At 43.7% G+C, this 25,312-nt stretch overlaps 1 protein-coding gene across 7 annotated transcripts in view; it reads left to right on the top strand.

Moving 5' to 3' along the window:
* The first annotated feature begins 30 nt into the window (after positions 1–30).
* TAF1 (TATA-box binding protein associated factor 1) overlaps positions 31–25,312 on the top strand; it is a 128,649-nt gene continuing 103,367 nt past the window's right edge. For 5 of the 7 annotated variants that reach the window (XM_053579150.1, XM_053579149.1, XM_053579145.1 and 2 more), the window contains exons 1-14: positions 31–221; positions 1,198–1,312; positions 1,471–1,587; positions 8,199–8,318; positions 11,033–11,274; positions 12,659–12,877; positions 14,128–14,346; positions 17,208–17,415; positions 20,822–20,998; positions 21,641–21,768; positions 21,863–21,970; positions 22,125–22,298; positions 23,443–23,616; positions 24,976–25,080. In XM_053579150.1, the coding sequence (XP_053435125.1) occupies positions 42–221; positions 1,198–1,312; positions 1,471–1,587; positions 8,199–8,318; positions 11,033–11,274; positions 12,659–12,877; positions 14,128–14,346; positions 17,208–17,415; positions 20,822–20,998; positions 21,641–21,768; positions 21,863–21,970; positions 22,125–22,298; positions 23,443–23,616; positions 24,976–25,080 (2,286 nt within the window). In that variant the 5' untranslated portion in view covers positions 31–41. The remainder of the gene's footprint in view (positions 222–1,197; positions 1,313–1,470; positions 1,588–8,198; positions 8,319–11,032; positions 11,275–12,658; positions 12,878–14,127; positions 14,347–17,207; positions 17,416–20,821; positions 20,999–21,640; positions 21,769–21,862; positions 21,971–22,124; positions 22,299–23,442; positions 23,617–24,975; positions 25,081–25,312) is intronic. The other 2 variants (XM_053579147.1, XM_053579151.1) reach the window with 1 other exon arrangement.

Here is a 25,312-nt window from a genome sequence, read left to right on the forward strand (position 1 = left end):
GAAAGTCACTTATGTGCGACAGTTGTTCTAATTTCCGGTCTATGGGACCAGACTGGGATTTGCTGCTGCCTTCAGCAGCTGCTGGCGCTGTAGCCGCCATCATGTCAGACACAGACAGCGAAGACGATTCTGCTGGAGGCGGGCCATTTTCTTTAACCGGTTTTCTTTTCGGCAACATCAATGGAGCCGGGCAGTTGGAGGGGGAAAGCGTCTTGGATGATGTGAGGGGGTGGGCGTGGGGATGGGGCTCCGGGGTGGTGCGGATAAGTATAGTGGTGAGGAAAGCAGAGGGTGCTTAGCGAGGGCGGGTAGAGGGCGATGTGGCCGTCTTAGAGCGCGCGCGCAGTCCGTGTAAGCGGAGGAGCGCGTGTTCACAGAGTGGGAGGGCTCAATTCTGGGCGTGGGTGGGAAGAAAAGCTAGACGAGCCCCGGAGGTGGAGGCGCGGAGTGAGCGGCTTTGGGGATAATGTTCTACTGGACCAGACAGTAGGAAAAAATCGTGCACCCAAATGAAATTGCTTCCAAATCATTACCCTGGGAACCGCTTGGAGAGTGAGATGACACTGTGCATTTCTGATGTCACTGACCATAGAAGGCTGCAGATCCAGAGCGCTGCACACAACTTGCCACACGCCCTTTACTTGGGGCCCCAGCGCTAGGACAGGGTACACTCTCCCCGCGGGAAGCAGATGACTTCTGTCCCACTGTGTTCCCTGACGTTCACGAAATTCTTGTGCCCAAATGAAAGTCACCTATTTTCATTTAGGTGTAAAGCTGTTGACAAAGGTGCCCTTTCCCTAGCAACACATGCCAGATAGGTTAAATAGGTGGGTAGGTTGGTAGGTAGCCAGCTCCCAGCGCTGGCTGGCCTTGCTGGTCTGCACAACCTGGGTTGCCTTTGGCCTTTATTCAGAGAACTACTGTTCCATTTATTGAGCCTAGGTAGTTATTTGAATAATCTGTTCTTACATTAAAGTGTGGATGTGAAATTAGACGTGGTATTTGAATAAAGATCTGATCAGCATGGAGTTGAGTGGAATACATATGGTTCTTGAATGTTATTCCCCTTTTAGCACACTGCAGAGTCATTTTTCATATGGATTTATGTCTTTGTCGTGGACCAGGAAGATAAACCTCGTGGTGTGGGAAGCTTAGGTCTAGTTTTCATCTTGGACTCTGTTGCTGTCCCTTTTTCAGGAGTGTAAGAAGCACTTGGCAGGCTTGGGGGCTTTGGGTCTGGGCAGCCTGATCACTGAACTCACGGCAAATGAAGAATTGACTGGGACTGACGGTGCCTTGGTAAATGATGAAGGTGAAGTCTGGGTTGTGGGGAGTAAGGAGGGGGAGGAGGCTACACTTATTGTACATGTACTTTTATTTTTTTTTCTTGTAGGTGTACTTTTAAATGGAAATTATCTAAGGGATAATTGCTCTTTGTTAAGGTTCTCCTTCCTCCTTTTTAATTTATAGGATGGATCAGGAGTACTGAGGATGCTGTGGATTATTCAGACATCAATGAGGTAGCAGAAGATGAAAGCCGAAGATACCAGCAGACAATGGGGAGCTTGCAGCCCCTTTGCCACTCAGGTAATTTCTTTGTTTCATGGACAAAGCATTCCAGTACATTTTCTTGCTGTATAGTCCTGTCTGGGCTCTGTTTTCTATGCATGCCTTCTGCCATTGTTCCTGCTCCCTATGCCTTTCCTCTGCTTCTCTCCCTTTGTCAGCTCAGCTTCACCTAGCTGTTATTCTTTCTGTTGTTATTCTAGGGTAGTCTTTCCATACTCAAGCTGTTAATCCTCCAAATTCTTGGTTAATGACAAATAGGGAAGATAATGCTTTCCTTCGCGTTAGCTGCTTTATGAGTACCCATGGCACCATTTTCCACACTCTTCAAAGTTAGAAACTAGGACACTAACGAGTCTTTGCCAGTAAGGAAGTGATAGTTTGAAAAGAATTAAGTATACAGTGCATATATTATAGGTATACCTGAGTACATGTATTTTGCTCATTATCCACTTGTCTGCTGACACAGTGTACTTAAATGCTTGCTCCAATGTAACATTTTCCTCCCTGGTATAAGGTGCTACATTATAGAATGAAAATGTCAGCTGGAAAGGGTCTCAGCAATTATTTAATTTTAATCTCCTCATAGCTAAGGAAAACTTCAACTTTTATAAAATGTGGAACTTAATCAAAAGTTTTATAATTAGCTCATGGCAGACCCTGACTAATTTTAAGAACTCAGTTTATCAGATGGAAATTAGGTGCCTGTTATATACGATAAACTGAAAGAAGTATTACAGTGCAAACATAATAAAATCCATTTTCTGATCTTCAGGAGTTCGTTTAGTGGTCTGGAACCTAGAGCCATTGATCACATAGTTCTTTGTACTGCCCTGCACTCTTCTTCACTGATTGAAACTTTTTTTTTTTTTTTTTTGAGACAGTTTCACTGTGTGACCCTCGGTAGAGTGCCATGGCGTCACAGCTCACAGCAACCTCAAACTCTTGAGCTTAAGCGATTCTCTTGCTTCAGCCTCCCAAATACCTGGGACTACAGGAGCCTACCACAACGCCTGGCTATTTTTCTTTTTATTGTAGTTGTCATAGTTTAGCTGGGCTGGGCCATGCTCAAATCCGGCAGCTCCGGTGTACTTGGCTGGCGCTGTAACCACTGAGCTATGGGCACTGAGCCTCGAGTGCTTTTCCTTTCTTTCTTTTTTTTTTTTTGGTTTTTGGCCGGGGCTGGGTTTGAACCCGCCACCTCCGGCATATGGGACCAGCGCCCTACTCCTTGAGCCACAGGCGCCACCCTCTTTCTTTTTTTTTTAAGACAGAGCCTCAAGCTATCGTCCTGGGTAGAGTGCTGTGGCATCACAGATCATAAGCAACCTCTAACCCCTGGGCTTAAGTGATTCTCTTGCCTCAGCCTCCCAAGTAGCTGGGAGTACTGGTACCTGCCACAACACCTGGCTATTTTTTGGTTGTAGTTGTCATTCTTTGGCAGGCCCGGGCTGGATTCGAACCTGCCAGCTCTGGTGTATGTGGCTGGTGAGCTTGAGCTACAGGCCCCGAGCCTTGAGTGCTTTTCTTATGCAAAGAGAATTAACTATACCATGTATACAAGAAATAACCTACAAAAAATAGAAGATATAGGACCTACCTTTATTTATTTATTTTTAGAGACAGTCTCACTTTATCTCCCTCGGTAGAGCGCAGTGGCATCATAGCTCATAGCACCCTCCAACTCCTGGGCTTAGGTGATTCTCTTGTCTCTGCCTCCTAAGTAGCTGGGACTACAGGTGGCGGCCACACTGCCTGGCTGTTTTTTTGCAGTTTGGTTGGGGCCGGGTTTGAACCCACCACCTTTGTTATATGGAGCTGGCGCCCTGCTCACTGAGTCACAGGCGCCGCCCTACTTTTTTTTTTTTTTTGAGACAGAGTCACTTTGTCACCCTTGGTATAGTGCTATAGCGTTATAGCTCACAGTAACCTCAACCTCTTGGCCTTGAGCAATTCTCTTGCCTCAGCCTCCCAAGTAACTAGGACTACAGGAACTTACCACAACACCCAGCTATTTTTTTAGAGATGAGGTCTTACTCTGTCTCACGCTGGTCTTGAACCTGTGAACTAGGCAATACATACCCACCTTGGCCTCCCAGAGTGCTAGGATTATAGGTATGAGGCACCTCACCGGCCCACTGATTGAAACTTTTATGTGAATTTGCTCATTGTTTATGCATTGTGCATCTCTCTGAATTAGATTTCAGTTTACTGAGAAATGTAGATGAAACCTTGGTAAATACTTGAACTGAATATTTTCAGGGCCAGTTAATGGCTTTGAGTGCTATTTTCTTTTTCTTTCTTTCTTTTTGTTTTTTTTTTTGAGACAGTGTCTCACTGTGTCACCCTCAATAGAGTGCTGTAGCATCACAGCTCACAGTAACCTCAAAATCTTGGGCTTAAGCGATTCTCTTGCTTCAGCCCCCCAAATACCTGGGACTACAGGTGCCTGCCACAACACCCGCCTATTTTTTTGTTGCAGTTGTCATTGTTTAGCTGGCCCAGGCTGAGTTTGAACCCACCAGCCTCGGTGTATGTGGCCAGCACCCTGCCCACTGAACTATGGGCACCACCCAGGACCTACGTTTAGAGATACTGATAACATGTGAGGAAGATGAAGTAAATAAATGCAAAATAATTATTTATAATAATAAGACAAAACAAAAACAAATGTAATAGAGCATTATATTTAGTTTTAATTGACTACTGGAATAACTAAGACAAATAGCATAGCTATTATTTTTGAGCACCCTGATTAAATAGATGTTGGTAGCTCTGATTTTCTGTGGAAGTTATAATTTCCAGGTTTGGGTTTGTTGTCTTGACTAGAGATGTCAAGGAAGAGAGTGTTTTCTGTGGAGGTTTCTTAGGTAGACTTTATGAGCTAAATCCTTGGAAAAAGCAGGTTCTGCATTGGATAGAATCTCAGTACTCTGAGATGCACATTTCCATGTTCTCTTGTTTTCTAGGAAGCTAACCACATGATTAGAGATAATTTAGGAATGAGAGAGTAGTAGTGTGTGAGCAGAATTTGCCAGTAGGTTTTCTTGAAAGGAGTGGAAAACGTAACTGCCAAATAGCAAGAATCTGGGATAGAACAGGGCAGGGTGAGGTGGCTCACATCTGAAATCTCAGCACTCTGGGAGGCCAAGGCAGATTGCCTGAGCTCACGAGTTTGAGACCAGCCTGAGCTATAGCTAAACCCCCGTCTCTAAAAATAGCCAGATGTTGTGGTGGGCGTCTGTAGTCCCAGCTACTTGGGAGGCTGAGGCAAGAGAATTGCTCAAGCCCAAGAGTCTGAGGTTGCTGTGAGTTCTAATGGCATAGCACTCTTATCAGGCGACAAAGGGAGACTCTGTCTCTCAAAAAAAAAAAAAAAATTACAGAATCTTTCACTATATATTACTTGGGATTCGAGATTCCTTAAAGAATTATAAACCAACATATTTGGTTGAGTAAGAAGGGTATTCTAATGAAAAGAAAAGGGACTTTGGAGTCAAAATGTCCCAGGTTCCAAATATCATAGGTTCAAATCCCAAACCCACATTTAGCGTGACCCTGGACAAGTTGCTCAATTTCTGAAGCTTGGATTTCTCATTTGTAAAAATCCTTTAGTCTGGGCTTGGTGGCTTATGCCTATAAACCTAGCAGTCTGGGAGGTCAAGGCAGATGGATTATTTGAGCTCAGAAGTTCAAGACTAGCTTGTCCAAGAGTGAGACCTCATGTCTACTAAAAGTAGAAAAATGAGCCATGTGTTGTGGCAGGCACCTATGGCCCCAGCTACTAGAGAGACTAAGGCAAGAAGATTGTTCAAGCCCAGGAGTTTGAGGTTGCTGTGAGCTATGATGCCACGGCATTCTACCCAGGTAGACCAAGTGAAACTCTTTTTCAAAAAAAAGAAAGATATGAAGGATATTTCAGTGTTTTGCAAGATACAGCAAAGACCGGATGCGGTGACTCATGTATGTAATCCTAGCATTCTGAGAGGCTGAGGCAGTTGCATTGTTTGAGCTTGTGAATTCAAGACCAGCCTCTCAAGAGTGAGACCTCATCTCTACTAAAAATATAAAAACTAATTGGATGGGGCGGTGCCCATAGCCCAGTGGGAAGGGCGCCAGCCACATACACCTAGGCTGGTGGATTCAAACCTGGTCCCAGCCAGCTAAAACAACGACAACTGCAACAACAAAATAGCTGGGCATTGTGGCAGGTGCCTATCGTCCCAGCTACTTGGGAGGCTGAGGCAAGATAATCGCTTAAGCCCAAGAGTTTGAGGTTGCTGTGAGTTGTGACGCCACGGCACTTTACCTAGGGTGACAGCTTGAGACTTCGTCTCAAAAAAAAAAAAAATAAAATAAAATAAAAACTGCGCCTGTGTTTTGGCAGGCGCCTGTAGTCCCAGTTTCTTGGGAGACTGAGGCAAGAGGATCGCTTGAGCCCAGGAGTTTGAGGTTGCTGTGAGCTTTGCTGCCAAAGCATTCTACCCAGAGCTACAGAGTGAGACCTCTGTCTCAAAGAAAAAAAAAAAAAAAAAGATACAGTTGAATATATGAGTGGAAAGATTGTTGTTGTTGTTGTTGTTGTTTTAGCTGGGGCTGGGCTTGAACCCGCCATCCCTCGTGTATGAGGCCGGCGCCCTACTTCTTGAGCCACAAGCACTGCCTGGAAAGATTCTTTAGATAGCAGAAGATGTGGTAGGATTATAAAGGGGGTAAGTTGGGGCAAGATAAATAGATTTGGATTTAATTTAGGTAAAGGTGATTCTCATTTTTTTCTTTCTTTTTTTTTTTTTTTTTTGTAGAGACAGTCTCACTTTATGGCCCTCGGTAGAGTGCCGTGGCCTCACACATCTCACAGCAACCTCCAACTCCTGGGCTTAAGCGATTCTCTTGCCTCAGCCTCCCGAGTAGCTGGGACTACAGGCACCCGCCACACGCCCAGCTATCTTTTTTTTTTTTTTTTTTTTTAAGAGACGGAGTCTCACTTTGTTGCCCTTAGTAGACCTCAGTAGAGTGCTGTAGTGTCACAGCTCACAGCAACATCCATCTCTTGGGTGTAGGTCTCCCGAGTAGCTGGGACTACAGGCGCCCACCACAACGTCTGGCTGTGTTTTTGTTGCAGTTTGGCTGGGGCCGGGTTTGAACCGGCCACTCTGGGTATATGGGGCTGGCGCACTACTCACTTAGCCACAGGCACTGCCCCTGTTTTTTTTCTTTGTATTGAGACAGAATCTTACTTTGTCACCCTCAGTAGAGTGTTATGGCGTCGTAGCTTATAGCAACCTCCAACTCTTGGGCTCAAGCGATTCTTTTCCTCAGCCTCCCTAGTAGCTGGGACTACGGGCTCTCACCACAATGCCCAGCTATTGTTTTTTTGTTTAGCAGGCCCAGGCCGAGTTTGAACCCATCAGCCCCGGAGCATGTGGCTGGCACCCTAATCACTGACCTATGGGTGCCTTTATGGGTGATTCTTGGGAAAGGGGGTCTTTAGGGTAATAAAAGCAGAATATATTCAGGACCAAGTATTAAATGATGCCAGCAGTTAAAGGGCAATGAAAAGAATAATAAACTGCAGATGGTCGACATTAAAAGTGTATCAAAGACATGAGATGTGGGAAGAAAGACCAGTCTTAGAAGAAACTGACAAAGGAAGAAGTTTCAATTTAAATATGAGATTGAATTGCTTGAGCCTAAGAATTTGAGGTTGCTGTGAGCTATGTCGCCATAGTACTCTACTGAGGGTGACAAAGTGAGACTATATCTCAAAAAAAAGTATGAGATTGAATAGTGTGAAAATATTTTTAAAAACATACGATCAGAGAACCAAAAGATTTCAAACAGGCTTAGCGTCTATAGCTCAAACGGCTAGGGTGCCAGTCACATACACTGGAGCAGGTGGGTTTGAATCCAGCCTGGGCCCACCAAACAACAATGACAACTACAACCAAAAAATAGCTGGGTGTTGTGGTGGGTGCCTGTAGTCCTAGCTATTTGGGAGGCTGAGGCAAGAGAATCGCTTGAGCCCAAGAGTTTGAGGTTGCTGTGAGCTGTGACGCTACAGCACTCTACCCAAGGCAACAGCTTGAGACTGTCTCAAAAAAAAAAAAAAAAATTCAAACAGCACTTGGAAGTGATCATATCCTATAGGAAATATTATACTTAATGTTATATCATTTGTCTATACCACAATGCTATTTCTTTCTAAAGGCTGAAGCTGCGTCTCCTGTGTATTCTTAAGGGATATACATGTGGTGCTTTAAATTTTTCTTCTTTTTTTGAGACAGAGTCACCCTCAGTAGAGTGCCATGGCTTCACAGTTCACAGCAACCTCAAACTTTTGAGCTTAAGAGATTCTCTTGCCTCAGCCTCTGAAGTAGCTAGGACTGTAGGCGCCCACCACAACGCCTGGCTATTTTTTTTTTTTTTTAGGGTCGAGGTCTCCCTCTGGCTCAGGTTTGTCTCAACTGTTGAGCTCAGGCAATCCACCTGCCTCGGCCTTTCAGAGTGCTAGGATTACAGATGTGAGCCATCTTGCCTGGTCCTGGTGCTTTAAATTTTTGTGTGGCAAGGGGGTACAAGGCAGTTATATAGCTTTTTCGATACTGAGGAGATAACCTTCTTGGTTTTGTTAGATTATGATGAAGATGACTATGATGCTGATTGTGAAGACATTGATTGCAAGTTGATGCCTCCCCCACCTCCACCTTCAGGACCAGTGAAGAAGGATAAGGACCAAGATGCTATTACTGGTGGTAAGTAAAAAGTGTCTATACTAAGGAGGACGTTTTCATTCATAAGTATAGGTTTTTGACACATACATAGGGGACAATTAAAACAAAATAAAGCTAGGAAAGGATAAAACTTCTATAAATGATTCATACAATCTCAAAATTTAGTATTAAAAGGAAATTTTACTTTTAAAACATTCTTTTTTCTTCCTCTTTTTTTTTTTTCACTTTTAAAACATTTGGCAGGGAGGTGCCTATGGCTCAAAGGAGTAGGGTGCTGGCCCCATATGCTGGAGGTGGCGGGTTCAAACCCAGCCCCCTGCCAAAAACTGAAAGAAAAAAAAAAAAACATTTGGTAGGGCAGGTGCAGTGGCTCACACCTGTAATCCTAGCTCTCTAGGAGGCTGAGGCAGATCTGTTACTTGAGCTCAGGAGTTTGAGATCAGCCTGAGCAAGAGCAAGACCCTATCTCTACCAAAAACAGAAAAAGTAGCCAGGCATGCTAGTTCATACGTGTAGTCCTAGCTACTTGGGAGGCTGAGGCAAGAGGATTGCTCAAGCCTAGGAGTTTGAGGTTGCTGTGAGCTATGATGCCAAGGCACTATGATACCCAGGTGGACAGAGTGAGACTCTCTCTTAAAAAAAAAAATGGCAATAGCATTTTAACATGTGTTCAAGAAGTAGTAGTTTAGGTCAGTGGTTCTCACATCTAGCTACCCTTCAGATTCACTTTGAGTCTTTAAAAAATATCCGTGGAGAGTGTGATTCAGAAGATCTAGGGCAGAGCCCAGTAATTTTATTTATTTTTTTAAAATCATAGCTGTATAGGGTGGCGCCTGTGGCTCAGTCGGTAAGGTGCCGGCTCCATATACCGAGGGTGGCGGGTTCAAACCCGGCCCCGGCTGAACTGCAACCAAAAAATAGCCAGGCGTTGTGGCGGGCGCCTGTAGTCCCAGCTACTCAGGAGGCTGAGGCAAGAGAATCGCTGAAGCCCAGGAGTTGGAGGTTGCCGTGAGCTGTGTGATGCCACGGCACTCTACCGAGGGCTATAAAGTGAGACTCTGTCTCTACCAAAAAAAAAAAATAATAATAATAATAGCTGTATAGATTAATGCAATCATGGGGTACAATGTGCTGTTTTTTTTTTTTTTTTTTTGTAGAGACAGAGTCTCACTTTATGGCCCTCGGTAGAGTGCCGTGGCCTCACACAGCTCACGGCAACCTCCAACTCCTGGGCTTAAGCGATTCTCTTGCCTCAGCCTCCCGAGTAGCTGGGACTACAGGCGACCGCCACAACGCCCGGCTATTTTTTGGTTGCAGTTTGGCTGGGGCCGGATTTGAACCTGCCACCCTCGGTATATGGGGCCGGCGCCTTACCGACTGAGCCACAGGCGCCACCCCAATGTGCTGGTTTTATATACAATTTGAAATATTTTTATCAAACTGGTTAACATAGCCTTCGTGGCATTTTCTTTTCTTTTTTTTTTTTTTGAGACAGAGCCTCAAGCTGTCGCCCTGGGTAGAGTGCCATGGCATCACAGCTTATAGAAACCTCAAAGTCCTGGGCTCAAGTGATTCTCCTGCCTCCACCTACCAAGTAGCTGGGACTACAGGCACCCGCCACAACACCCACCTATTTTTTGGTTTCGGGCATCATTGTTGTTTGGCGGGCCTGGGCTGGATTTGAACCCGCCAGCTCAGGTGTATGTGGCTGGCGCCTTGGCCACTTGAGCCACAGGCGCCGAGCCACGGCATTTTCTTTTCTTTTTTTTTGCCAGGGCTGGGTTTGAACTCGCCACCTCCAGTATATGGGGCCAGTGCCCTACTCCTTGAGCCATAGGAGCTGCCCTGAGCCACGGCATTTTCTTAGTTATTATGTCAAGACGTTTATATTCTACATTTAGTAAATTTCACATGTACCCTTGTAAGATGCACCGTAGGTGTGAGTCCAGTAATTTTAAAGAGAGTTCTCCAAGAAATTTCTGATGCAACTGATCTGCCTGCTGGTATTTGGAAACTACCAGTTCAAATGGCTTTCTTTTAAATTAAATGTCTAAATAAGGAAGGTGCCCTATAATGTATGTAAGTTATACAGCATTAACTATCAGATACTCAGAGTTTTCAAAAGCTGGTAGGGTCTTAATGATCATCTCACCTATTCCTATGCCTGTAATGGTAATAACCTGGTCCTCATTCAGAAGATTGGGGAAGAGTATCATCTTTGATATCCTGTATTTCAAGGCTTAAGTTAACCTAAATTCCTCCTGTTCGAGTTTTAAGCCATTTCCTTTTTTAGTCTGCAGGCTAAATATCAACTTTTACCTTTGTGTCTTAGATCTTATTTTGTGCTAAACAATGTCATTGTTATCCTGTGGGCTTAAAAAAATTTTCCAGCTTATGGGTCCTTAACTGGACATAATAAAGCCTGACTGGTATAAAGTATGATATAATTTTGTTATTGGTCACAATATTGGTTGCAATATCTGTCGCTTACAGAAAGTAATAAATGCAGTAATAGTGTTTGTTTTTTCTCATCACAACCCTAGGGTACCCAGGTACAAGGTGAGTTGGGTATAATGGGAGATTATGAGTTGGAATGCGTTTTCTGGGTTTCATACTAGTAATCTGGGTGCTTGAGACTATATCCCCTGCCTCTGAGCCATGCATATAGCCTAGAGTGAGTGTTGAAAAATATGCTCACAGTTACATGCCAAAGGGGTTTCTCTTCCTTGTTGCAGTGTCTGAAAATGGAGAAGGCATCATCTTGCCCTCCATCATTGCCCCTTCCTCTTTGGCCTCAGAAAAAGTGGACTTCAGTAGTTCCTCTGACTCAGAGTCTGAGATGGGACCTCAGGATGCAACACAGGCAGAATCTGAGGATGGAAAGCTGACCCTACCATTGGCTGGGATTATGCAGCATGATGCTACCAAATTGTTGCCAAGCGTCACAGAACTTTTCCCAGAATTTCGTCCTGGAAAGGTACTGTTTTTTTTTTTTTTTTCTTTTTTTGTTGAAACAGAATCTTACTTTGTCACCCTGGGTAGAGTGCTGTGGTATCATCAGAGCTCATAGCATCAATTTCCTGGGCTCAAGAGATCCTCTTGTTTCTGTGTCCAAAGTAGCTGGGACTGTAGGCACCTACCACAACACCCTGCTAGTTTTTTTTTTTGTTTGTTTTTAGTAGACACAGGATTTTGCTCTAACTAACGCTGGTATCAAACTTCTGAGCTCAAGCAATCCACCCACCCCAGCCTCTCAGTGTGTTATGATTACAGATGTGAGCCACTGCACCCAGCTTGGAAAGGTACTTTGTGTGAAGAATGCCCATTTTGCAAACCATTGACCTCTTCCAAATACTAAGTTCTGTTGTTAAGATGCTGATTATGGGCTCGGTGCCCATAGCACAGTGGTTACTGTGCCAGCCACATAGACCGAGACTGGTGGGTTTGAACCTGGCCTGGATCAGCTGAGCAACAATGACAACTGCACCAAAAAATAACCGGTGATGTCATGGGTACTTATAGTCCCAGCTACTTGGGAGGCTGAGGCAAGAGAATTGCTTGAGCCCAGGAGTTTGAGGTTGCTGTGAGCTGTGTCGTTGTCGTGGCACTCTACCAAGGGTGACATAGTGAGACTCTGTCTCAAAAAAAAAAAAAAAAAACTGATTATGGAATGGACCATGACGTATTATTGACTATGTAAGAGCTCTTCAGACTGTATTAGGTCTTTCTTTTTTTGCGTTTTTTGGCCAGGGCTGGGTTTGAACCACCACCTCCGGCATAGGGGGCCAGCGCCCTACCCCTTTGAGCCATAGGCACTGCCCCATTAGGTCTTTTTTTGAAGTTACATATATTGATCATAAATGTGATTTATGCTATTCTCACTAGAAAGTGTTCTTTTGCCTTAAAAAAGCCATTCTGAATTATTACTGTTTTTTTTTTTTTTTTTTTTGAGACAGAATCTCACTTTGCTGCCCTGGGTAGAGTGCTATGGCGTCATAGCTCACAGCGACTTCAAACTCTTGGGCTTAAGTGATTCTCTTGTCTCAGCTTCCCAAGTAGCTGGGACTATAGGCACCTGTCACAATGCCCAGCTATATTTAAGGACGGGGTCGCGCTCTTGCTCAGGCTGGTCTCAAACCTGTGAGCTCAGGCAATCTACTGCTCAGCCTCCCAGAGTGCTAGGATTATAGGTGTGAGCCACCACGCCCGGCCTGGATTTTTTTTTTATATGCATGTTAGATGTTATAAATCTGAACATGCCTTGATTCCTTCCTCGGAGTTGAATAGATCCTTTAAGGCAGTTTTCAGGCTCAGTTGCTGTTGTTTTCCAGTCTGACACAGTAATATGTTCTGTGTTCTAGGTATTACGCTTCCTTCGTCTTTTTGGACCTGGGAAGAACATCCCGTCTGTTTGGCGAAGTGCTCGGAGAAAGAGAAAAAAGAAGCACCGTGAGCTGATACAAGAAGGACAGATCCAGGAGGTGGAATGTTCAGTAGAATCAGAAGTTAACCAGAAGTCTTTATGGAACTATGACTATGCTCCACCACCACCTCCAGAGCAATGTCTTTCTGACGATGAAGTAGGCAAAAGAGACCTGGGATTAAGGCCCATGAGGGGAACAAATGAGTTCTCTCTAGCTTATGTCTAAATTGGGAATAACAATTTAGGCAGAATTCTGTGCTAATTCTCTCTCTTTTTTATTTTATTTTATTTTTTTTTGAGACAGAGTCTCACTATGTCTCCCTTGGTAGAATGCCGTGGCATCACAGCTCACAGCAACCTCAGACTCTTGCCTTAAGAGATTCGCTTGCCTCAGCCTCCCCAGTACCTGGGACTACAGGTGCCTGCCACAACGTCTGGCTATTGTTGTTGTCACTGTCATTGTTTGGCAGGCCTGGCCTGGGTTTGAACCTGTAGCCCTGGTATATGTGGCCGGCACCCAAGCTGCTGAGCTATAGGTGCCGAGCCTCTGTGCTAATTCTCAATGAGTAATCATAAATGAAATCTCAGTGACTGTCCCTTTCCCTATTGTGATAGAAAAGTAATTTTTGGCTGAGGTGCAGGAGCAGAGGAGTAGGTGGTAATACATTGCCGACTAGGAAGTTTTGAATTATAGGCAAAATGTGCCCTGATATACTTCCATTGTTTACTTACTAACTCATGAAGAGTCCTGCCTGGGCGGCACCTATGGCTCAGTGTGTAAGGGGGCCAGCCCCGTATACCGAGGGTGGTGGGTTCGAACCCGGCCCCAGCCAAACTGCAACAAAAAGTAGCTGGGCCTTGTGGCAGCAGCCTGTAGTCCCCGACCCTGTAGTCGGGAGTCTGAGGCAAGAGAATTATCTAAGCCTAGGAGTTGAAGGTTGCTGTGAGGTGTGACGCCATGGCACTCTACTGAGGGCGATAAAATGAGACTCTTGTCTCTAAAAATTAAAAAAAAAAAAATTTCCTGCCTTATGGCTTCTTTAAATTTACCTCCTAGGCTGGGTGCATTGGCTCATGCCTATAATCCTAGCACTCTGGGAGGCTGAGGTAGGTGGATCACTTGAGCTCAAGAGTTCGAGACCATCCTGAGCAAGAGTGAGACCCCTGTTTCTAAAAATTGCTGGGCATTGTGGCAGACGCCTGTAGTCCTAGGTACTTGGGAGGCTGAGGCAAGAGGATCGCTTGAGCCCAAGAGTTTGAGGTAGCCGTGAGCTATGACGATATGGCTCTCTATTGTCTACAAAGTGAGACCCTGTCTCAAAAAAAATTGCCTTCTCATTGTTGACTCCTTGTAGCATTAGGACATCTGAAATTGAGAAATTCTTCCCCCTGCTCGTTCTGTTTCAGATCACAATGATGGCTCCTGTGGAGTCTAAGTTTTCCCAGTCAACTGGAGATGTAGATAAAGTGACAGATACGAAACCAAGAGTGGCTGAGTGGCGTTATGGGCCTGCCCGACTGTGGTATGATATGTTGGGTGTCCCTGAAGATGGAAGTGGGTTTGACTATGGCTTCAAACTGAGGAAGACAGAACATGAACCTGTGATAAAATGTAAAATGATGGAGGTGAGCAATACTGATGTGTAAGAAAGGAATCAATGTCCCCAGGGCTCTGTCACATTTAGTAATTTTGATTTTTAACTGGGGATATGTTATATAGGGTTTCCTTGGTAGGAGATTTAGGTGTTTTAAGTATTTTGCTTGGTATAGTATATCATCCTGGTAACTAGGCCCCATTCTAAGAATTCTGTTTGTGAAATGAATGTTGTGCCAGACTACGAGTGTAAAGAGGCAGGTATTCCTCCATCATCAGGAGGTTTTCTGAAGTAAAAGACTATTTTTGATGTATCTGATATATATCTGTTTTGGGATTTGGAGTGGGGACTTTGACCACTGACCAGTCAGGGATTTGTTGTTTCTTCTCTATTTTTTTTTTTTTTAATTTTTTTTTTTTTTTAAATTTCAACTTCCTTGTTCATTCTTCTTCGTTTGAAGTACTCTTTTTTGTTGTTCATTTTCTTCTTCCTCTGGTGATGTTCTTGATGTTAGAGACGGGGTCTTACTCTGGCTCACTGCTGTTCATACTGGTCTTGAACCTCTGAGCTCAGGCAGTTTACCCGCCTCGGCCTCCCACAGCGCTGGGACTACAGGCGTGAGCCACCACGCCTGGCCTTTTTTTTTTTAGTAGAGACAGAGTCTCACTTTATCACCCTCAGTAAAGTGCTGTGATGTCACAGCTCACAGCAACCTTCAGCTCCTGGGCATAGGTGATTCTCTTGCCTCAGCCTCCCGAGTAGCTCGGACTACAGGCGCCCGCCACAATGCCTGGCTATTTTTTGTTCCAGTTCAGCTGGGGCTGTGTTCGAACCTGCCACCCTTGGTATATCGGGCTGGTGCCCTACCCACTGAGCCACAGGTTCCAGTTTTTCTATTTTTTTTTCTGTTTAAAAGAAAGTTTATTAACATTCAAAGAGCTACCTTACCAATAGTTTTTTTAAAACTTTATTATTATTTTTTGTTGTTGGGGATTCATTGAGGGTACAAGGAACCAGATTACACTGATTGCATTTGTTAGGCAAAGTCCCTCTTATCGTGTCTAGCCCCCAAAAGGTGAGGCACACACCAAGGCCCCACCCCCTTCTTTCCTTCCCTCTCTCTGCTCTCCACTTCCCCCACCCCCACCGTGTCCTTAATTGTCATTAATTGTCCTCGTATCAAAATTGAGTACACAGGATTCGTTGCTGATTCTTCCTCATGAATGATTTCTTTTATCTGTTTCCTTGCCCTAATTTTCCTTTCATTTCCTTTTGCTCTTTAAGTTGCCGTGCCTCTGGACTAGGGTTTCAATGAGTCCTTTTAGTGCAAGACCAGAAGGATGAGAAGGTTGAAGAGCAAGAAGGGAAAAAAGAAAGAAAAAAAAAAAAAAACGAGACTAAAAAAGAGAAAGGAGGGGGGTGGGTAAAAGGAAATATTGACAAAAAGAAGAGAAGCACAGAAAAAGGGAGACAGAGCAATATAGGTGTTCAGTAGGGTACTTTGACCCAACCTTAAAAACCCCAAACCTCTGTGGGTGCCAGGTTGGCTGGTTCCCTTGAGGTCAGCACTCTTTGCTAGCCTGTTCAGATACAGTACCCCACCTCCACCAAGTAGAGAGTAAAGACAAAAATGTTCTAAATGAAACCAAAACAAGCAAACAGAAAACTTTACGGGATAAAATTGGAAGAAAAACCAAATAATAGGGGTAGAAACACTAGCAAAAATGAAGTTCTAATTGAAAAAGGCAACAATGGGAAATTGTATTTAAACTAGAAAAATGGAGAAAGAAAAGGAAAAAAAAAGAAAAAAATCTATAGGGAAAAGGTTGAAATTAAAAAACAAAAAACAAAAAAAAAAGCAAAACTAAAAGCAAAGCAGCCTATATATCTTGCTGAATATTGTCTGGGCAACGTGTGATCATCTGGGATATGAGATGTTAATCACAATGCTGATAACGACTGGGGGCCTGTGCTGATTTCTCAAATCCCGCAGGGTGGAGAGCATAAATATCTCCTCAGCCCTCTTAACAACTGCTAAACTTGGCTCAGCAGAAGCTTTCCAGGAAAGCACTTGTCGCTGAGATCACTCCTGAAGTGGCTATCCACTTACCTTGGTATATGGGGCTGGTGTCCTACCCACTGAGCCACAGGTTCCAGTTTTTCTTTTCTTTTCTTTTTTGCAGTTTTTGGCCAGGGCTGGGTTTGAACCCACCACCTATGGCCTATGGGGCCGGTGCCTTACTCCTTTGAGCCACAGGCGCCGCCCCAGTTTTTCTATTTTTTTTCTTTTTTTTTAGATAGAGCCTCAAGCTTTCGCCCTGGGTAGAGTGCCGTGGCATCACAGCTCACAGCAACCTCTAACTCCTGGGCTTAAGCGATTCTCCTGCCTCCACCTCTCAAGTAGCTGGGACTACAGGCACCCGCCACAATGCCCGGCTATTTTTTGGTTGCAGCTGTCATGGTTGTTTGGCGGACCCGGGCTGGATTCAAACCCGCCAGCTCAGGTGTATGTGACTGGCGCCTTAGCTGTTTGAGCAACAGGCGCTGAGCCAGTTTTGCAATTTTTAATAGAGATACAGTCTCACTTTTGCTCAGGCTGGTCTCCACCTGCAGATGACTTTTTTTTTTTTTTTTTTTTTTTTTTTGAGATAGAGCCTCAAGCTCTTGCCCTGGGTAGAGTGCCTTAGTATCACAGTTCACAGCAACCTCCAACTCCTGGGCTTAGGTGATTCTCTTGCCTCAGCCTCCCGTGTACCTGGAACTACAGGCGCCCGCTACAACACCTGGCTTTTTTTTGTTGTTGCAGTTTGGCCGGGGCCAGCCTCGGTATATGGGGCCTGTGCCCTACCCACTGAGCCACAGACACCGGCCGTTCTTTCTCTACTTCTACAGGAATTTAGGAAACTTGAAGAAAGCAATGGCAGTGATCTTCTGGCTGATGAAAACTTTCTGATGGTGACACAGCTGCACTGGGAGGATGATATCATCTGGGATGGGGAGGATGTCAAACACAAAGGGACAAAACCTCAGCGTGCAAGCCTGGCAGGCTGGCTTCCTTCCAGCATGACTAGGAACGCTATGGCTTACAATGTTCAGCAAGGTATGCTTCCGTGTCTAGCACATTACCCTTCACCTCAGTCACCTTAATGGGCTTAGCTATGATTGGGCTGATAGTGAAATGTTTAGGATTTAAGCCCTAAGTGTAGTCTGTATAATTTTTTTAACATGATACCTTTATTCAATTAAATCATTTTAAACTTAATGCTGTTAGGAGTGTGTGATACATATATTTGTACATATCACATTGACAGGAAACATTCAGGAAATTTTACTTTCAGTTTGTTCCTTCCAAATGTTTTTTTTTTTTTTTTTTTTTTTTTTTACCTTTAAAATATACTATCATAAACCAAATTCCAACTTAAGAAAATAACATGTCAACTTAGTTTTTCTTAAATGAGGAACCCATATCCTGTATTTTCACTACTGGCTGCACATTTCAGTCAGTTATTTTCTTGGTCACAACATTTTCCTGGGTGTTTTCATTCTTTATAAGACTGGCTCAAATTACAAACTATCCAGTTATAATATATGTGGCATAGACTGTAAGTTAAACTGCTGTACTTCATCTGGACTCAAGCCAGCTTCATCATAGATGACATTATAGTATGTGGGGGTGACAGTCCCTTCTTGCACAGACTGACTCACAATAAAAAAAATCATACCATTCCTTTCTGGTTGCCTCAACATCAATAACTGTTCCTGAAAGAGCATTTTCAAGACCTCTTCCAGAGTCAGCAAAAAATCTGGTGTTGATTCTTTGCTTCACCATAATGAAAAGTTAGACTGAAACTACTTTTCATGAGAGGGGATCTTTTTCAGGCAGGCCAAAATCTGGTATTTCATGTTCAAGCAGGGTTTGCAGGTGGCTATCCCTCACTCCATCCTGATACACTGTAACAGAGTGTGACATGGATGACCTCCAGGACAGCACCTTTGTTTTTGAGATAGCATGCTCCTGTAACTTGGCTACATAAGAACTAGCATTCCTTTTTTTTTGGAGACAAAGTCTTACATCGCCCTTGGTAGAGTGCTGTGGCGTCACAGCTCACAGCAACCTCCAACTCTTGGGCTTAGGCGATTCTCTTGCCTCAGCCTCCCGAGTAGCTGGGACTACAGGCACCCGCCAGCTACTGGCTAGTTAAATGCTTGGCTAGTTTTTATTGCAGTTTGGCCGGGGCCGGATTCGAACCCGTCACCCTTGGTATATGTGGCCTGTGCCCTACCCGTTGAGCCACAGGCACCGCAGAAACTAGCATTCTTTCTTACTTCAATTGTTGGAGGATATTTAGTAAAACAGGATGTCTTGACTGTGGCAGAGCCTCCAGGAGCAGCCTGAGCAGCAGTGCCGCCGCCTTCTTTGGCCACTCATGGCTTCTCAGCTTTCTCTGCCTGCGCATTGCATCAAAGGCACCAGGCTGGGGGTGGGGAGGCAAGGGAGCAGGAATGCACTGCGCTCTTCCCCCGCCAGGCGCCCTTCCAATATGCCCTTCCCTATGTGCGTAGGGGCTCTAGTCAGTATAATTTTTTACTCTATTAGCAAGCTAGGAGGGACTATACTTGTTTTTTGTGTTTTTAAGATACTGGGTGTGTGGAGTGCAGTGAGTATCATCATAACTCATGCAGCCACAAGCTCCTGGGCTCATGCAATCCTTCTGCCTCAGCCTCCCTACTAGCTGGGACTGTAGGCATATGCCACCACACCTGGTTGATTTTTCTTATTTTTTTTGTAGGGACAGGGGTCTCACTGTGTTTCCTAGGCTGGTCTTAAACTCCTGGCTGTAAGAGATCTTGCGTTAGCCAAAATGCTGGGATTACTTATAGCCATGTGCCAGTGCACCCAGTCATGTAGTTTCTTTTCTTTTTACTTTTGGAGACAGTGCTTTATCACCCAGGCTAGAGTGCCATGGCATCAGCCTAGCTCACAGCAACCTCATACTCCTTGGGTCAAGCAATTCAGGTACCCACCACAACATTTGGGTTACATAGTTTTCTTTTCTTTTTTTTTTTTTTTTTGAGGGGTAGGGAAGGGGCTAGAGAGGGGGTGGTGGGGAGGAAGTTGTTTACTTTTTTCTTTTTTGTTCACATAGTTTCTTTCTTTTTTTTTTTTTTTTTTTGAGAAAGAGTGTCAAGCTGTCACCCTGGTTAGAGTACCATGGAGTCAAAAGCTCACAGCAACCTCCAATACTTGGGCTCAAGCTATCCTCTTATGTCAGTTTTTCTATTTTTTGAGATGGAGTCTCACTGTGTCACCCTCAGTAGAGTACTGTAGTGTTACAGCTCACTGCAACCTTAAACTCTTCAGCTTAAGTGATTCTCTTGCCTCAGCCACCCAAGTAGCTGGGACTATAGGCACTCATCACAATGCCTGCCTATTTTTTTTGTTGTAGTTGTAGTTGTTTGGCAGGCCTGGGCCAGGTTCGAACCCACCAGCCCTGGTGTATGTGGCCAGCGCCCTAGCCACTGAGCTATAGGTGCCAAGCCATTTTTTCTATTTTTGGTAAAGATAGAGTCTCACTTTTGCTCAAGCTTGTCTTAAACTCATGAGCTCAAGCAATCCGCCTGCCTGAAAGGCCTCCCAGAATGCTATGATTACAGGTGTGAGCCAACACGCCCAGCTTGCCTTTTTATCCTTAAATATGTTTAAAAACAAAGGTATTTCATACTTACTGTGGAAAACTTTGGAAATACAGTATAGTGTCAAAAAAAAAAAAACCCTCATAAGGTGAAAAAAATAAAGTATCAAATACAAAAAAAAAAACAAAAAAACCCCAAAACTAGTACTCCATTTACAGATTATCAACTGTGAATTTTGGTATATTTTCTTTTCATTCCTCATGTATATATGTAGTTGAGTTCATGTCTGTATGCAGTTTTATATAGTGTGCTTTTCACTTAACAAATACTTTTCTATATCATTCCGTTTTGTCATAAAAATGTTTGATGATGTCAGAAGCTCAATTTTTTTTTTTTTTTTTTTTTTTTGAGACAGAGTCTCACTTTACTGCCCTTGGTAGAGTGCCGTGGCATCACACAGCTCACAGCAACCTCCAACTCCTGGGCATAGGCGATTCTCTTTGCGTCAGCCTCCCGAGTAGCTGGGACTACTGGTGCCCGCCACGATGCCTGGCTATTTTTTGTTGCATTTTGGCCAGCGCCAGGTTTGAACCCGACACCCTTGGTATATGGGGCCGGCTCCCTGCTCACTGAGCCACAGGCACCGCCCCCATTTATTACTATTCTTTATTTAACCATTCCTTATTAAGCTTTTAGGCGGGTTCAATTTTGATTATTATAAAATAATATTTCAGTGAATATTTTTGTCTATAACTTTTTAAAAATGAGATACATTGTATAGGTTCCTTTTCAGTAGCTATGTGAGTAACTTTTTTGCTCTTTGCTAAAGGGGTATAAATGTTTTATCTGTTATTTCCTCCTGTTTTGACTAGGTTTTGCAGCCACTCTGGATGATGACAAACCTTGGTACTCTATTTTTCCCATTGACAATGAGGAGCTGGTGTATGGACGTTGGGAGGACAATATTATCTGGGATGCTCAGGCCATGCCCCGGCTTTTGGAGCCTCCTATTTTGACACTCGATCCCAACGATGAAAACCTTATTTTGGGTATGTTACTGGCAGAGGCCAGTATTCCTTCTCCAACTTTGGCAGCTTGCTGGTAATGTCAAAGGGCAGGAGGGAGTCAGAAGGGTTGGAGAAGGTGAAGACTAGAAACTCCAGGTAGCAGTTTAAGCAGTCAAAGTTGTGGCTGTCAGTTTGTAGTATTTGTTTATTTTTTAGGGGGAAACTCATGTAGGAATGTTGGAAAAGTGGAAACTTTGCAGTGTCACCATAGTTTGTTCAGTTAGAGTGAATCATGGATTAGCATTGATTTAGGGTGGGATGAGAGTTTTTTAGGAACTGCAAAGATGGCAGTAAGAAAGTGATTCTGGTGACGCCGTAGCTCAGTGGGTAGGGCGCAGGCTACATACACCAAGGCTGAGAGGTTTTAATCCGGCCTGGGCCAGCTAAAACAACAACAAAAAAAAACTAGCTGGGCGTTGTGGCAGGCACCTATAGTCCCAACTACTTGGGAGGCTGAGGCAAGAGAATCGCTTAAGCCCAAGTTTGAGGTTGCTGTGAGCTGTGACGCCCTGGCATTCTACCTAGGGTTATAGCTTGAGACTCTGTCTCAAAAAACAAACAAACAAGAAAAGAAAGGTGAATCTGTAGGGATAGTAACTTGAGAGTGATTTGTTTCATCTTCAGAAATTCCTGATGAAAAGGAAGAGGCCACTTCTAACTCTCCCTCCAAAGAAAGTAAGAAGGAGTCATCTCTGAAGAAAAGTAGAATTCTCTTAGGGAAAACAGGAGTCATCAAGGAGGAACCACAACAGGTTTGCAAAGAGAAAAGGGACTTGATGTTTAGAGCAGAGAAAGGTAATGGAGAAGGGTAGTCTGGCTAAAGCTTATTTCATGATCTATCATTAGAATATGTCCCAGCCTGAAGTGAAAGATCCATGGAATCTCTCCAATGATGAGTATTACTACCCTAAGCAACAGGGTCTTCGAGGCACCTTTGGAGGGAATATTATCCAGGTACAAATATGATCTTTTCTGTGGTAGAGTGAAACCTATTGCTTTGTTCTCATAGAGGATATGGGTAAATTGGCCTATTTTAGTATTTCAATTTAAATGTTGGAGTTAGTATTTAATTTTAAATGCTAAAAAATATTTCTATTTCCTGTTTTAGCATTCAATTCCTGCTGTGGAATTACGGCAGCCCTTCTTTCCTACCCATATGGGACCAATCAAACTCCGACAGTTCCATCGCCCGCCTCTGAAAAAGTACTCCTTTGGGGCATTATCTCAGCCAGGTCCCCACTCAGTCCAGCCTTTACTAAAGCACATCAAAAAGAAGGCCAAGGTATAACTGAATTCTAGTTAGAAGAAAACAACTATGAAAGATAGATACTAGGGTATAAATTGGGAAATATACTGGATTATACCAGGGAATTGTTTATTTTCTTCTACTTATTTATTTTTAATTTATTTTTAATATTTTTTTGAGGTAAAGTCTCACTCTCTTGCCTTGGGCAGAGTGCAGTGGTGTTACCGTAGCTCACCACAACCTCAAACTCTTGTGCTCAAGCAAATCCGGCTGCTTCAGCCTCCTGAGTACCTCAGACTACAGGTGTGAACCACCACACGCAGCTAATTTTCTATTTTCTTGTAGACCAATGGGGTCTTGCTGTTGCTCAGGCTGGTCTTGAACTGAGCTCAAGTGAGCCTCCTGGCTCAGCCTCTTAAAGTGCTAGGACTACAGCTGTGAGGTGCTGCACCCAGCCCCTCTTATTTCATCCTATGTGATAGGATGTTATTTTATTTGGGAGAATTTCCTTATTCTTAGGAGGTGCATGTGAAAATAATTTAATGATAAAGTATCACAATTACCACAACTTTAAAAAGTGGTTCAGCAAAATCTTTGGAAGGAAGGTTATAGATAAAAATTGCAAAATAGGGCGGGTGCCTGTGGCTCAATGGAGTAGGGCGCCGGCCCCATATGCCAGAGGTGGCGGGTTCTGACCCAGGCCCAGCCAAAAACTGCAAAAAAAAAAGCAAAATAAAAGTCACATGGTAGTAGGATAATAGGTGGTATCTGTGGGTGACTGGTTCCAGGACCTCCTGTGGATACCACAATTCTTAGATGTGGAAGTCTCTTTCGGCATGGTATTTACATATAAACTATGTAATCAATCCTCCTTATGATACTTAGTATAAATGCTGTGTTAATAGTTGTTATATTATATCTGGGGAATAATGACCAAAAAAAGTCTGTATTTTTTCAGTGCAGATGAAATTTTTTTCAAGTATTTTCAATTTTTGATTGGATGGAGGGCTGACTGTACTATTTCAACTTTACTATACAGTATGTTTCACAATTTTCCCAATGAAATTGAACAATAGCAAAGTTAAATATTTTTTGGTGTGTTTGTCTCAGATTGAATACATGACTGTGTGTAGTGAGTGTCCTATCAGAAGTTGGAGTTTATTTTCTTTGTTCTGGGCAGATGAGAGAACAAGAGAGGCAAGCTTCAGGTGGTGGAGAGATGTTTTTTATGCGCACACCTCAGGACCTCACAGGAAAAGATGGAGATCTTATTCTTGCAGAGTATAGTGAGGAAAATGGGCCCTTAATGATGCAGGTTGGCATGGCAACCAAGATAAAGAACTACTATAAACGGGTGAGTTTCTGCTAAAATTTTTTCTTTTTTCTTTTTTGTAGAGACAGAGTCTCACTTTACCGCCCTTGGTAGAGTTCCATGACGTCACAGGACTCACAGCAACCTCTAGCTCTTGGGCTTAGGCAGTTCTCTTGCCTCAGCCTCCCGAGCAGCTGGGACTACAGGCACCAGCCACAGTGCCCGACTATTTTTTTGGTTGCAGTTTGGCTGGGGATGGGTTTGAACCCGCCACCCTCGGTATATGGGGCCGGCACCCTACTCACTGAGTCACAGGCGCCGCCCTAAAACTTTTTCTTAAGACAGAGTTACTGTGTCACCCTTGTAGAGTGCTGTGGCGTCACAGCTCACAGCAACCTCCAACTCTTGGGCTTAAGCAATTCTCTTGCCTCAGCCTTCCAAGTAGCTGGGAATACAGGCGCCTGCCACAATACCTGGCTATTTTTATTGTTGTTGTTGAAGTTGTCATTGTTGTTTTAGCTGGCCCTGGCTGGGTTGGAACCTGCCAGCCTCAGTGCATGCGGCTGGTGCTGTAACCACTGTGCTACAGGCGCTGAGCCTGCTCAAAAAAATTTTTGTTACTAGTATAGCTTTAGTTGGTTATCTAGTGATAAACTATGAACATGTATTTTGACTTTTTTTTATTTTGAGTTTTTTATACTATAAGTTTTTGAGGAGAAAGGATTGGTATTTTCTTAGTGGTACATATTAAATATCTCAAATTTGAAAATTGGAAAACTAAAACCAAAATTCGAAGTTTTGTGAGCACTAACATGAAGCTTAAAGGAAATGCTTACTGGAGCATTTCAGATTTTGTTGGGATACCCAACTGGTATCCAAAACACTTCTGGTCCCAAGCATTTCACATAAGGGATACTCAATCTATTTGTAAAATGCATGCTGGATGGACACCCGTAGCTCAGTGGCTAGGGCGCCACCCATATACACAGAGGCTGGTGGGTTTGAACCCTGTCTGGGCCCGCTGAAACAACAATAAAAAAAGATAGCTAGGGGCGGCACTTGTGGTTCAAAGGAGTAGGGCGCCGGCCCCATATGCTGGAGGTGGTGGGTTCAAACCCAGCTCCGGCCAAAAACTGCAAAAAATAAAAAATAGCCGGGTGTTGTGGCGGGTGCCTGTAGTCCCAGCTACTTGGGTTGCTAAGGCAAGATAATCGCTTAAGCCCAAGAGTTGGAGGTTGCTGTGAGCTGTGAGGCCACAGCACTCTACCGAGGGCAATAGCTTGAGACTGTCTCAAAAAGAAAAATAAATAAAAATGCATGCTCATGGAATATATATGTGTAGGGTTATTGATTATACTGTATATTCTATGATAGTAACTGGGTCTGCTATGTTCCTCATAGAAACCTGGAAAAGACCCTGGAGCACCAGACTGTAAATATGGGGAAACTGTTTACTGTCATACATCTCCTTTCCTAGGCTCTCTCCATCCTGGCCAATTACTGCAGGTGAGAAATTACTTCCTATTTTTACTCTTTTTATAAAAGAAATTGATGGATGAGGATTTCATCACCTCAGAAGGAACTAGTTTTACTTGATTGAGAGACTATTGTGTATCAAGGATGGGGAAGTTGAGTTTAGAACATTTTAACTCAAAAATGTTCATAATAAAATGTTTTTCTTAAAACTGGTTTTGAATTGTGTTGTTCTTAGGCTAAATATAATTTTTTGAAAATTGGG

The sequence above is a fragment of the Nycticebus coucang genome, chromosome X (assembly GCF_027406575.1).
Source record: "Nycticebus coucang isolate mNycCou1 chromosome X, mNycCou1.pri, whole genome shotgun sequence".
Classification (NCBI taxonomy): Eukaryota; Metazoa; Chordata; class Mammalia; order Primates; family Lorisidae; genus Nycticebus; species Nycticebus coucang.